Source organism: Numenius arquata, chromosome 10, assembly GCF_964106895.1.
Source record: "Numenius arquata chromosome 10, bNumArq3.hap1.1, whole genome shotgun sequence".
In the NCBI taxonomy this organism is placed as follows: domain Eukaryota; kingdom Metazoa; phylum Chordata; class Aves; order Charadriiformes; family Scolopacidae; genus Numenius; species Numenius arquata.
This window is the reverse complement of record NC_133585.1, coordinates 11,199,308-11,214,145: the sequence shown is the minus strand read 5'-3', so window position 1 is coordinate 11,214,145 and position 14,838 is coordinate 11,199,308. Positions and strand designations below refer to the sequence as shown.

Genomic DNA, 14,838 nt, shown 5'->3' with positions numbered 1-14,838 from the left:
ATAATTTCCCATGATGCCCACCATAACAATACAGACTGCAAAACAGGCAAACTGTAATTTTTAGCTGCTTTTTAACTAACAGCATAATTCTTGTTAAAACAGCAGTTTGCTATCCAACAAAGTGGCTGATAAGGCACAAACACAGCCCAAAAGATGTTTCATTATATCCTTCTGGAGATACCTCTGAATATAAAATACATCTGCTTCTTACTAAACACTGTTGGCAGGTTGCTTGAAGAGTTCATCCCTGTCTGCACTGGGCTAACTTCAAGGAACTTGTTTGAAATTCAAACAATCCATTCTCTCCTAAACACTACAGTAATTGGTACAGGATAAGAATCAGAATATTTATATCTTTAAAATTAGACAGGCAGGTAATCTGTCATATATGACTTATCTAAGATACCTCATTTTTCATAACAGTAGAGAATCCACACATTTTTTCTCACTTCCCCTCTTCCTACTTGAGACAGTAGGAAGGGCTTTCTTTGCAGAATGAGGGATAGAGGAAACAGGTGTTTTTGTTTGTTCTTCTTGTTTAGATTAATCTAGAGTACTGGTGGATTAAAGTTTCAGTAGTTAGAAACAAATGCCAACTATATCAAAATGCTATTTAAATGACTCAGTTATCCAGAGTTTATTTCTTCTCCTAGCGAGTTTTTTTCCGGCAGATCTTCTGGGAGAATGTCTGCAGATAGGATTAGATTGGAAATGCTATTGCTCTCAGTGTACTTAAGACACTGGCAAGGATGAGAATTTAAATGAGAGATTTCAGATGTCTGCATTACGCACTTCACAAACTCCTTCTTGCCTAAGGGAGGTAACAACAACAACAACAAAAACCCTAACTCATTTCCAAGTTAATTTAAAACCAGAGTTTGATGGCAGAATATTTGCATACATTAGCTTCAAACCAGATTCAATATATGCCATCAATATTTGCACCCATACTTTCAAGGGTTTTCCTTTCTACAAATACTTTGTGTGTACTATAAAAGCTATACAATCTGTTTTTCACTGGCAGGTTTTGGAAGGCAAGGGGGAAAACCCGAATTCTTATAAATTGATGCAATATTCCTTTGCAGGAGAAAGCCTTCACCATTTTGTATTTTTCCAATTTTCAGAATGTAGCTTTTCATCTTGTATTTAGTTTCAAAGAGCATGTACTGAGTAATAGCTTTCTGTAGGTCACATAACTTTATTTTCCTTTAGAACCAGGAAAGAGGAGGCAGTTTAGAGGCACTTTCTTCCATTTACACATCAACTTTCTTCATAGAAGTTTGCATTTTATATAGAATAGATTTCAGTCACCTCTACCAGTAGAGATGTGCCATACAATCAAGATGCCTTGCTAAGTTATAATGACAAGACAGCTTCAGAAACATGTGTAGGCACAAGAAAAGATGGTGATAAAAATTTAAGGTTCCACCAATTTTAAGTACTCTTGCTAGTGAGACATGAGAATAAATGCTAGCACAGCACTGCTTCCTAATCTCCCACTTAGGTGCCAAATCAAGAAATCTAAGAATTATTAGCAGCCTCAACAAAAACCTATCTCAGCTGCTGAGCCAGCAACTATATTTCTCACTTCTCTCAACTGAAATTCAAGCTTATAGCCCAACTCTTACTTTAACCAACTGAAGGGATCTTGCCAAATGCAAAGGAAGCTGAATCAAGTCTCTTTTTCTTCCAGTCCTCCATAGAGAGATGATAGTTTACTTAAAGCTTCCAGAAATATTTTTGTTTCACACATGCTACTGGTTGTTCTTTGAAATAATACTTCTTTTACATTTGGGAAATAACTGTGTATACACATAAATGAAAGAATTAACACTGTTTGATTTGACAGCTATTATCTGTGAATTAAAAGTGTTTGGCTGAAAAAAAAAAAAAAAGTAGGCAGGGGAACATGCTAAGTCTGTAACTATGTTTCCCCACACTTTGTTAACTGAAAATGGATTTACATTAATCTTTTAGTATTCTGTGAAAGAGAGGTTTTCAGTCGTCTATGCTGACATAAGTTTAAAAGAGGTAAATTCTCTGAAGCATCTAACGTCAACTTTGGATGCACAGCTAAACAATTTATCCTTTATTTCTTCTTCCTCAAACTCTTTCAAGAATATTAATTTGAATAAGCATTTCAAACAAGATTAAATGGACTAAGAATTTTATTTTCTTTTTATGGATATTTGCTCAAATCAAATGAATCACAGGTGAATTAAGTTAAATTAGTGTATAATTCAAATATCTTGGCATGCATTTTGTGTGTTCAGTATTGTGGCTTTTACCTTATTACTCTGACTAGAAAAGTCGTGTTCACCGTAACCTGAAGCAAGAGTGTAAATTTCATTACTTCAAAAGACAGAAATGGAACCAGGAAATTAATACTGTTTAGTAATCAAAGCTTTTCAAAGGGAAGTCATTAGAAAATCTGGCCTGTTTAAGGTGCTCAGCAGAAAGCAAATGAAACCTGAAATTCTAAGAATACAGACCATAACATCTCCATAGAAACTTAAAACTATCACTAAATACAAAGCTTTATTTTATTTTTTGTTTTCACCATGAAATTAATTTATCCTCCCCTAATTAATAAGACTAATACAAACTTGTTTCCAGGAAATATTTAAGAGGTATAAATGGGTAAAAGATGTTTGCCAGTGACTCCTCTAGTGCATAGAGCTGTTTGATGCAATGATACTATGTGAACAGCAACAACAGTAATAAACACTGATTTACTGCAGTACTCAAAAACTTAGCATGTGCTGAAGGGTGAATTTTTGTAAACACATCAAGGAAAATGTCTGTCATGATGTTTGAAATACAGACTGTTACACTGCTGCATTAGAACACTCAGTTCTGCATATATTTGAAAGTAATTGAACTTCATAAGACTTTTCAATTTGCATATATATATATATATATTTCAAACTGAAAGTATTTTCCAGTGCAGAAGTTACAGAAGACTGAAGAAGGTAAGTATCTGCTAAATGCAATAATCCAGGGGAAAAATCTGTAAATAAAAAAAAACACTGTAAAATGGAGTGTTGAGACTGTGAAAATTAATCAACAATTAAAGTACTTTGACAAGAAGCTTTCTCAAGAGCCTCTATCTTCTGAATTTTAAATTATGAAAGCATGAATCAGGTGTTATTGAATACAGTCATGTTTAGTGTGTATATCACATATTATGTTGTTGCACTATTTCACCAGAGGAGAATGTTAGACGGTATTATCTTTAAATTTAAAAGCTATTTGTTATTTATTGAATTCTTATAACACCAGACTTGGAGGGTTTTAATTTTAGAGGACTATTAGAAAAAAGAGTATGGATATCTGAGAAAGTTTAGCATTTGGACAAAATAATTTAGTTTTGATTCTGATTTGTCCTGGTTTGAAGTAAAACAGAACCAATTTTCTGTTCTGTAATTTTACATTTTTAGCTAGGCCTCCTCTAACTCTCTGAAATTAACAGCATATTATGGAGAAAACTGCTCGTTTTCAGAATGATAAGACCAATGTTTGTGCTCCATGCCAAGGAATGATATGCAGAGAGACCCTTGCTTATACTTACTGCTATAACAACTAAGGTCAGCCAATTTCATTATTTTCCCTGTTAGAGGGTCAGAAACGGAAAAGTGTAGAGGGGTCACATCTGTGGGGAGGGGCGGACAAGACAGGCGACCCAAACCTGACCAACTGGGGTATTCCATCCCATCTGCCCCATGCTCAGTATAAAGCTGGGGGATCAAAGGGTCAACTCTTTTTCTGCAATGGCCGATGTCCGAAGAGGACTCTGTCTGTTCATCTGCCTTTGATCCCGATCCGTGTGTTCCTGACTCCAGAGCTGGAATCCAGTTCCCATCCGTCACTGAGTCCAGTCTGGGACTTCCCCAGTGCCTGCCGGTGACGTGACTGTCATCCTGGGAGCTTGATACGGTTTTCTATATATTGTATCTATTTCATTATTTTCTTCTTTATTTTTATTTTAATATTAATTCTTCATTAAAGTAGTTTCGTTCATTCTAAACTTCTAAATCTCCTTATCTCTTCCTCTCCTCTCTTTTGCTGGGGGCGGGGGGGGAGAAGGGCCATCTGTCGGTCTAGTTTTGGTAAATTCGGTTGAAACCATTACATGATTAAATGATTCTAATTAATTAAGCTCAAATCTTATGTGCTGATTACAGAAAATATCAGACCAAATGGTAAAAATCATGTAAGATCGGGTAATACCAAAAAACGTATGATACCTAGGTAACAAGTACAAGTCCTACAGTTGTCTTGGGCTTTACACCATTTCATTTTGAGGTTTAGAAACCATTTTTCTTAACAGTTCCTATCTAAAAAGGTTTAAAAGGATAAAACAGATACGTGACAGCAAAGTCATGCAACCTCTTCCTGTAATTTCAAGGGGCAGGAGCTTGAAGGAGAACACACAGAAGTGGTTTGGCTTTTGGGGGTGTGTTGTTTTTTTTTTGTTTGTTTGTTTGTTTTTGTATGAAGGAAAAGAAATATCTAAAGCTAGACAAGAAAAGCATGACGTTTTCCAATAAAAGAGGGAAAAGTAGTCAAACTGCAGATTTGTTATCAATATTAAAGAAATAAAGCTATTTATTTATTTGTTGTTTACTAGCACTCTCTCAAGTGCTTGCAAACAACTATGAATGTGGTCGAGCCGATTCTACCCTTGGGATATGCAGTCCGTGTGACAACATCTTGGCCAGAATTTCTGCTTCCTGACTTCTTACAGGCCCGAGTTTTGAAAGGTATCAGAGTCACCATGCTTTAAGCACACAGGGTTTTTCATTTGAGCTAACAGAAACAACCGCATTGCTGAAGGCAACCATGAGTTGTGAAAGCACTGCTGAATAAGCAGGTGAGGTAATAATAATGCAATCTGATATCTATATTAAAATACAGTTGCTAAACAACAGCTTGGAGCTACCTAATGTGGTATTTTCAAGTTCACCTCAGCTTTTCTGAGGTAAACATGAAAGTAAAAATGGCAGCATTTCCAGCTCATGATGTGTGCAACTACGCAAATATAACCTGGGTATGTGCTTCAGCTATGCTCATAAACCAGTAATTTTCACAACAGGAGGTCTGTTGATTGCCCTTGACATGGAAAGTAATCCTAAATTTTAAGCACAGCTTTCTTCCTCCTTTAAACTCTTGTAGCTGTATGTTACATAGTCAGCTTAATGCAATGGATTATTTTTGATTAAACTAACCTTGTAATACTGTAACATCAACAAAATGTTTTATTTGTTCAATGCTATTCAATAGTGAATAATTTTCTGGGTTTGCTTTACCTACTTGTTGGAAGCATTCTGGAAAAGCGTCACTGAAATACAAGATGGGGGAAACAAACAAAATGGAGTAGCTGGTATTTTAAAAGACCTAGGTCAGACTGCAAAAGCCTAGATAACAAGTCACATAACTAAAAGGGGGAAATGGTCTTATCTTTTTAGATTTTTAACTTACAGTTAAGTGCACATATCATATGCCATGCTCAGAGCTGTTCTAAAGTCCAGTCTGTTTGGTTCCTTTCTCTGGCTTTTACTGACAGCAAGGGCTATGCCTGGATTACAGTTACTACTATGCAAAAGACTCACAATTAAACCTGACTGTATATAAATATTTATCCAAATTGGACTTTCATTAAAAGGGAATTCAGTCCTTCTGGTCTCAGGACAGATTTAAAAAAAGCTGAGCAATGCTTTTATAAATTTTTAATCAACTAAATGTGAAAATGGAAATTTTTATGCATTAAAAAGAGCAAGATCACCAAGCTCAAAATTCATCAGAACAAGACGAATGCATCAAAACTAGATTCTCCTGTGAAATCTGAAAAATCTAGAATAGCAACTACATTGGTGCTCTTTGGATGCTTATGTACAACCTGCTGTAATTTGGTTAACTGGGAATGATGTTTTGCTTATTGTGCATTTGTGAGTCTATTCTTTCACCCTCTGTTGTCAGAAAACTAATTCAGGTGTTATACTGCTTGCTTTGTGAAGGACAGATGAAAGACACGAACAAAGGACAAAAGGAATATCTCATCCAACACACTCAAATCTATAAAGAGTACATTAGAGTTCATTGCCAACACCAAGATTTCCAGTGTGTACACAATAGTCTTAATGGCTTCTTACAAGAGCGAAATTTAACAGCGCAATCCACTTCTCCCCTCAGAAGTTTTAGCCACTCATTCATTCAGTGTTTTCCAGTCCTAAATGGGTAATCTGAAGAAAATGAATGGACTGAAAAGAAAATATAATGTAGAAGGACTCACACAAAAAAACCCCGCTGAACCCCAAAGACCCAGAGTGACTTGAAATAGGGTCTTTGAAATAAAATTGTATAGACAATTTAAACTTTTTAAAGCCCGCATTATGTAATACCCAGTTAAATGCCAATGTGTCAGTGTTGACTGTGTACTGGATTTGTTTTATGTAAATAGCAACTAAAAGCACCCTCACCATTCAGCTTAAAATCTCAAGATGACAACAGGGAAAAAAATCAGCATATGGAGAAGCTAAATATGAGTTTTCCTTACTGTTGACCTACCGTATCCTTAAACCAAGCCTGTGTTAAACTATTCACAAAAATAAATACTGAAGTCACACCTTTTAAATAGCACAAACAACATCCAATATTATCTTGTTATCTAACCATGCCGGAGAACTCTGGCCAGTTTACATCCCCAGGCAAATTTTCACCAAGACATGGAAGATGCATGAGCAGGGCTGCTTGTTTACTGTATTCCCAGTGGTTTTCTGAAACATGGCCTCCCTCTTGCCCTTTACCAACAGTGCACGCTACTCCCACTCCCCACAATTACAGGTTCAAACTAGGTAAGGTACGTTATCTTACAAAACAGAAGAAAGTTTCAGAGCCAGTGCTCTACAACATCCAGCTGCCGATGTCATTACTGACTGCCGGAATTCGACACATGCTCATCTCCTCCTATTGTCCAACAAGAGCGTTATGAATTTTGTCAACTCTGAAAGGTGCTTGACCTGTCAGTTGAGACTTTTTGCACTGACAATATGGTTCACGAGGACAGAAAAGTAGTCCATGATGTAACTCGAGTATTTATTAATTGCTATTGAATTTTTTTTCTTTAACAATCATTAGCATATTTGTCCTTAAATACGTGCACACAACAGGAACTGCACAACTGCCTAAGCATATCATCTACCAACACTCTTTAAACCCGACAAAGTGGGACAAAAGTTTTTTGCTACATCAAGGTCTTCTATCTGCAGCTGTTCCACATGGCAAATTCCCATTTCAGTAATTGGTACTCTGTCCCCAGAACAGATGCAAAATCAAACTCCCAATGAGAATACACAATGCAGCCTGATTCTAAGAACAAAGTATAATTTCGCTCTCTAAGTCTTCATAATTCTGTATTCAAATGATTCTTTTAATTGCAATGGGAATTCCATAACTCTTTCATTCTCAGGGAAAATGACTTTTTTTTCTAGCTAGAGGACAAATACAGTACATCAATATTGTATTTTACTATATGTGTACATTCTAGCTGCTATTTCAGAGCATGGTTCTAGACTACAGATAGAAAGCACCTGCATACCACTCACTACAGCACAGGTCCTGACAAAGACACATATAGTCCCTTACCAACATAGAGATACAGAATTTGAAGGGCAAATTAAAAGTTTTCTCTTCATTAATGACACACATATCAGTATCATAAAAGCAATTCTGAACTGAACACTGAACAAGCCACTGCTTGCAGTGTTGAAGGTCCTCGTAGAATTAAACAGAGCATTATAACTAGTTTAATCACATTTTAAATTTTTAAATCTGTCCTCTCTTGTTATATGCATTTTTATTGCCTCATACATGTCTTTTCGTGTTGCACACTTCAAAGTACCCACTGAAATAAGCAGATGTTTAATTCCCAGAGAACGTGTCAATGCCTGAAACTTGTACAAGCAATGCAAATCTGTTACACACAGGAGCTAACAGATTCACAAACGATACCCAGATTTCCCTATGGAAGAATTACACAAGAGAAGGTGATGAAAAAATTTCACTGTGCTGGAAAGAAAACTCAACATTCTGGCTTGTTTATTCTGGGGAAAAGCTTGGATGGAAAAGCTTCTAACCATTAGTCAGACTGCAGCATTAGAATCACAGCAAATAAACAGGAATTTGGCAAAGGCAGACAACAGGAAAGATCTTGAAAGCCAAACCCCCAAAATGATATCTCTTATGAGACATACTCCTGTAGATATTTGAAAGTTTAATCCATAGAGTTTACTAAAACAGTGTGTTCAAATAAATTAGCTAATACATTTACCAGCCTAATGAAAAATCACTCAGGAAAGCTTCCAAGTATCTCAGGTTATTGTTTATATTAGAGATAGCTATATAGAGCTCAGTTTATAATTTGTGCACATGAAAGTATTAGATATACCTTCTGTATCTTAGGAGTAGATTAAAACATCAAAAGTAGAGGTTTTCATTTTTGACCACTTCTGTTTAAAAGATCATTTAAATAGTTCAGAATTTTTTTTTTATTCTTATCTTTAGGAAGATGTTACAGTATTCCTTCTGTGTATCGCTCCCTTTTACTGGCCACTACATCTAGAATAGTTATATTTGGTAATCTGGCTTTCTTTTCTGATATTCTTTTAAATACATTCAACATGGTCATAGATAATAACAGAAGTTCAGGAGCACAAAACTGTACAACAGCTATATAGCAGATTCAGATGGCTATTACAGTCAATTTTATCTTTCAGTAATTAAACTTATGAAACCCTAATTCTTAACACTACTAACTGAACAACTCTTCCTGTCCCTCAATGAATAGTGTATACAGATATAGTCAAAGCTCTACTTTGAGTACCCAAAATAAAAGAACGCTTCTGGTATGTAGAGGAACATAAGATTTTAGTATGTAAAAAAGAAAACAAAACATTAATCCTCACTTTTTTATATGATTATAGAATATATTGAAGATTTTTCTTACCTATAAAAGTAATCAAAATGTTGCTTTTTGTATTTCCTTATTTGTATTTACAAATATTACAGACTGGTAAAAAAACCCATCAACTGTGATGGAGCCAATCAAATTGAAGACAAATTCCATTGCTTTGTAACATTTTAAGTCTGAATGTTTATTTTTTCTAATGCTGTCTCCCTTGGACAGAAGACTTTTTCGTAACTTCTTCGCATATGACTTACCGGCAGTGTTTATGTGATCCCGTTAAGGTTTCAATCACAAAGCATTCCCCTTCATTGAGACAATATGCAAGATCCTTGTCTTTGCATGGCTTAAAGTGCTCAGATCGCTCAGTGGAATACGTTGTAGTATCTATGAAGGAAAAAAAATAAAAAAATAAAGAAATGCTGTAAGGCTAAAAAGGCTAAATAAGATATACTTTAAGAATATTCAATAAACAAATTTGATCAAATTGGTCTCAGTAACATCAACTGATCAAGACAGACTAATTAACAGAAAGCAAAAGCACAGGGCAAACAAACTTCAATGTGACTGCAATATTATTTCCAATCAAGCTTCTTAAAAAGATTCACAAAAGGAATCCTATATTTGGAAACATTATCAGAAAACCAAACCAGGCTGCTGCAAAGTTGAGTATAATTTCAATGACCTCCAATTTCCAAAGTATCCCTTCTAAAATGTAAACACACTTATTTTTTATTTTTCAACCAGAACAACATTTTCATATGATTTTAAATACAATACACAACTATTTTCATAAAAAATTAGCAAAATTAGTGTATTGGGCTTGCATGGCAAGGTTTTAGTAGCAGGGGGGTTATAGCGGTGGCTTCTGTGAGAAGGTGCTAGAAGCTTTCCCTGTGTTTGATAGAGCCAGTGGCAGCTGGCTCTAAGATGCACTCACCACTGGCCAAGGCTGAGCCCATCAGCAATAGCGGTAGCACCTCTGGGATAACGTATTTAAGAACAGGAGAGAACAAACACCCCGCAGACACCAAAGTCAGTAAAGAAGGAGGTGAGGAGGAGCTCCAGGCATCAGAGCAGATTCCCCTGCAGCCTGTGGTAAATACAATTGGTGAGGCAGACTGTCCCCCTGCAGCCCACGGAGGTTAACAGAGGAGCAGATATCCACCTGCAGCCTATGGAGGACCCCACACCAAAGCAGGTGGATGCCCGAAGGAGGCTGTGACCCCATGGGAAACCCCCATGCCCGAGCAGGCTCCTTACAGGACCTATGGCCCCATAGAGACATAAGCCCACGCTGGAGAAGGGGAAGAGTGTGAGGAGTCCTCCCCCTGAGGAGGAAGGAGCAGCAGAGATGACGTGGATGAACTGACCACAACCCCCATTCCCTGTCCCCCCACACTGCTTGGGGGGAGGAGGTAGAGAAATGGGGAGTGAAGTTGAGCCCAGGAAGAAGGAAGGGGTAGGGAGAAGGTGTTTCAGTTTTTATTTCTCATTATCCTCCTCTGATTTGACTGCTGATAAATTAAATTAATTTCTCTTAGTCAAGTCTGTTTTGCCCGTAACAGTTATAGCTGATCTCTCTGCCCTTATCTCAACCCAAAGCCTTTCATTATATTTTCTCTCCCCTGTCCAGCTTTGGTGGGCACCTGGCATCCAGCTAACAACACTGAAAGAAAAAAACAAAGCCAAAAACCTAAGGACATTGCTAATTTGATTCACCAGTCACAAAAATTGACCCAGAACTTAAACACAAGCAATGCACTATAGATTGTGTCATTTCAGGTACATCATCTGTAGGTTTTTACAGGTCTGTTGAAACACCCCCACAACACAGTTCAAAAAATTAATTACAGTTTAAACTGTTGGCTGTAGCTTTGGATTATATAGTTAGATAATGAGATTTGGAATAGGCTGACAGTATGTCAGGGTGAGCTATCATTCCTGTCTTCTAACGTATCTCTTTAACCTTTCTAATCCAGTTGGATTAATCAACAATAAAATGAAATTTTCAGAGCAAGATGTCTGACTGACAGATATTTTTATTTTCTCCACTAAGACAAGGATTTTTCTAATGAACTATGATTTTCAAAGCAGACAACTATTTCCATAGAGCCATCGCTCAATATTCACATACAATCTTAATTCTCAAAGTTTAAATTCCTACTCACTTTGTGGGCAAAAGGACCAAAATCTAATATAGTAATACACAGTAAAACTATAAGAGAACATTTTATTATAAACCATATAGACTAGCACAAAATATTTTGTTGCCTCCTATCAAAGGAACGAAGCTGTGCTCAATGCACATGGAACTTTGCAAACTCAAAATCATATAAACACATTAACTTGTTTTTTGCTCATAACTCGATACAAAGTAAATATCCATTAAGCTAATACCAGAGTTGAAAACCAAAACTGAAATACAAGATACCGGTAAGTATGATTCTGCAAGAAAATTCAGATAATTCCAAAAATCTTTCACAGTAACTTTTTTCATTCTTAGTCTGTTTAAAATAACACAGTGCTACAAGTTTCCCTTGTTATCCAGACTAAGTGAAGGAAGATTAATAAAATACCTTTGAAAATAATATGAAAATCTACATTTAATCTTTGTATACAAAACTTTTTTTTCCCCCAGAGAGAAAATATTTTAGCTCAAAGTTTTCAGTGGAGAGAAAAAAAAAAATCCTGGGAATAAATTCCAACAGTCTTCCCTTGAAATGTTTTTCTGAGTCTGTTTGCAGACTCAGAAAGAAAGGTCCTGCCATTTTTCCAGATAGCATCATTTACAAAAAAGGTGTAGGCTATATAAAAACAACTATGCTTTTAATGACTGCAAGCAAACCCAAAAAATGACTGCAAGAAGTGAAATATATCAAAATGAATTTTGGAAACAACAGAAGATGTTTGTAAATGCAAACACTGAGTAGCACATCACTATCAACATTTCAAGAATGATCAGCTTTTATGTAACAAAACATCTTCAGGTAGAAAAAAGGTAGCCCAGTTACCTAAGGTCAATATTACATGGGAGAACTTAAATAATCATTTAAAATTTGCTTAGAAAAAAAACAAAAACAAAACCAACAACCAAACAAAAAACAACAGTAATCAGATATGAACTTTCTATCCCTTTTAAATATGGAAAACAGAAGATAATATTATTTGAAAGCACTTGTGATAGTTACAAAAGGTAACTAAAACTGTTTGATGAACAGCAACTCAACTTGATATGGCTTTAGAGAACAGAACACTTATATTTGTCAGCCTGCTCTGAAGAAAGAATCCATGCAAATACCTTTATGAAGGCAGTCACATTACATAGACCAAAGTAATCTGAGATGTCCCCAAAGGACAAGAGCAAAACTAAGGAGAGACACAGTTTCAGAAAGTGTGTCTTCGAGTTACTGATGTACCGAATTCTCAGAGTGTTTGAAGTGCAGGATACTCCTACCACAATTAACTCAAAAATACCTTGTCAAGGTCAGCATTTTAAAGTTTTAGATTAAATATATTCTTCAGAGGTTTCGTTCTCTTTTATTTTAATCTCTTCTCTGTTCAATATTATTCAAGATTAAATCAAGTCCACAGCAGAAACTTTTGCCAATTCAGCAGTGTCAGAACAGAGCGAAGACTGAGCACGTGACATTTTATGCTGGCAGAAGTGCCACCGAGGATACAGCTACAGCATAGCTTAATTTGAGAGCTAATGGAAATTACACAAGTAATTGGACTTCTCTGCTGATGTAAATTGTTAAACTATGGTCTGCTGTTCCAGCAAGCCAGCCTTCCAGAACTGGGGTTGCAGACACTTCCAGAGGAGTGACGTGGTGCTGTGCCCATGCAGAGTGATGGGGGGCTGGAGTCAAAACACTCCTCTCAAAGCCCCATCTGTTTAATTTATAAACAGGCATAAGTCGTGATACTTCATTTTCTCCACTTGCACATGATTTCAAACCTTTTTTACATTGCTGAGTTACGTCTCTGGTCTTTCAAATTAAGTAAAACTCACATTGAAAGGTACACAATAATTTGTGACTCTTTTTTTTTTTAAATGAATACACAGTCTCATTAAAAGTCAGTTTTAAGTTATAGCCTTTTCTGTCTTGGAAGTATTTGTGCAAGTCTAGCCAGGCTGATGCTCATGGGAACATCCGTCTATGTACAGCTGATCTTTGGTCTGCAAAGACTAGATGTCTTAGCTACAAAGGTCGTTCACTAACGTTCAAATGCTCAAAAGCCATGTTATCAATTGATATTCTAGATACCTCTAGAGCTGTTTCGCATTTTCTGCTGGATATACTCACATACAGGATATGTAAGTTTTCAGAAAAATTACAATCCTGCTGTTATTTCATGTTACACTCACGATGGAACAAACTTGTTACAGCTTCATCAAATAACGAAAAAACAAAATGTAAAAACTTGGTCTAAACAGAACTACAAAAAGAACAAACAATAGCAAACACTGTAGAGACTATATAGTTTTCTTCATTCTTTTTCTAATAAATAATAAGTCTTATTGTCTGATTTGTTCCCCCTCCCTCCTTTTTTATGGCTCCTAACCAAGCACTGAATTGATTTTTCCATGGTGGAATTGTCCTTCATATCTTCAGAAGCCTGCTAGGTATCCACCATTCTATTATGAAGTTTGATTTTTTCTTATTTTAAGTGATAAAACCTAGTCATTCACAAAGTGACTCGTACAGCCACTTAATTTATTTTCTAGTCTTTGAACATGGGTAACAGACCTAAATATTTATAGGTAAAAAAGGGAACTTCTGTTATGCGTGCAGATGTCCTTGAGTCCAGTACTTAAATGCCAATAACCCATAATGCCTTAAAGTCTTCTTTTTCCTTTTTCTTTTTTTTTTTTTTTTTTTTTTTTTAATTCCTATGTGTTCAAGTGTTTCATGCAAAAGCAGCAGGGACTATTGATTTCTGCTGGAGTCTTTCCAACTAAATTGGAACAAAGAATTTCTAGGCACTTTTGTTCTATTTTTCTTGCCTCACTATCAGCAATGCTTTATGTATGATTCCCATACTCCAGAAACAGATATACCATTGCCAAGTCTCAGATATCACTGTTTAATCAAATGAACAAGAACACAGTTCACATTTCACAGGAAAGCTTCAAGATCTTTTATTTAGCAGCACTGAGTTGTTTTTAAAAAACGCAGTCTTTTGGGAATCTTGAAAAAAAATTCAGTAGGAAGTTTTTAGATGTTATTTTATTTTGTTAAGGTCTAAAGCTTGGTCTAAAGCAGTGTTAGTGACTTTGCATTCTTGTATCATTAATCTATTTCATTATGGTTATACCAGCACAGAATGGCTCATTATAGCTAATTTATTGAAAGATCTTCAAGGCATAATATGGATACTATAAATACTATCTCCCCTTTCAAGGCTACCAGTTTCACTGTTTCCAGTACTAAGCTCTGATATTAACAAACCTGTAATTGCAAAGGGCAAATGCAGGAAAAGAGAGAATGCAAGATTTAAAATATCCTGGGAAACAGCAGCATTGATAGCAGCTGTTTCTGTGCAGACTGCAGCAGCAGCAACCTTTTCCATCCATCACATCTGTCTGGCTATAGAAATAGATTTTACTGGGAACATCTCAAATTAAAAAAGGTTTTGCATGCAAGCTTTAAATGATACCCACACTGCATGCTCCTCAATGTATACATTTTTTCCGGATAGACAGCCTTATCCGAGAGTGAAAAAAAAATGATCTAGCAGAACAAGAGATTAGAAGATTCCACTTAACTTCTCTGAAGTCTCTAGTGGAGGGTCATACAAATTTTGTAACTACATAGTAACATTCACTTCTTAACGTAGGTATAGTGACTACTTAGTGCATTATCAAGGAG

At 36.0% G+C, this 14,838-nt stretch overlaps 1 protein-coding gene across 1 annotated transcript in view; it reads right to left on the bottom strand.

The window, feature by feature from the left end:
- NRG3 (neuregulin 3) overlaps positions 1-14,838 on the bottom strand; it is a 400,979-nt gene that overhangs the window by 222,561 nt on the left and 163,580 nt on the right. The window contains exon 2 of the mRNA XM_074154671.1: positions 9,220-9,349. Coding sequence (XP_074010772.1) covers positions 9,220-9,349 — 130 coding nt within the window. The remainder of the gene's footprint in view (positions 1-9,219; positions 9,350-14,838) is intronic.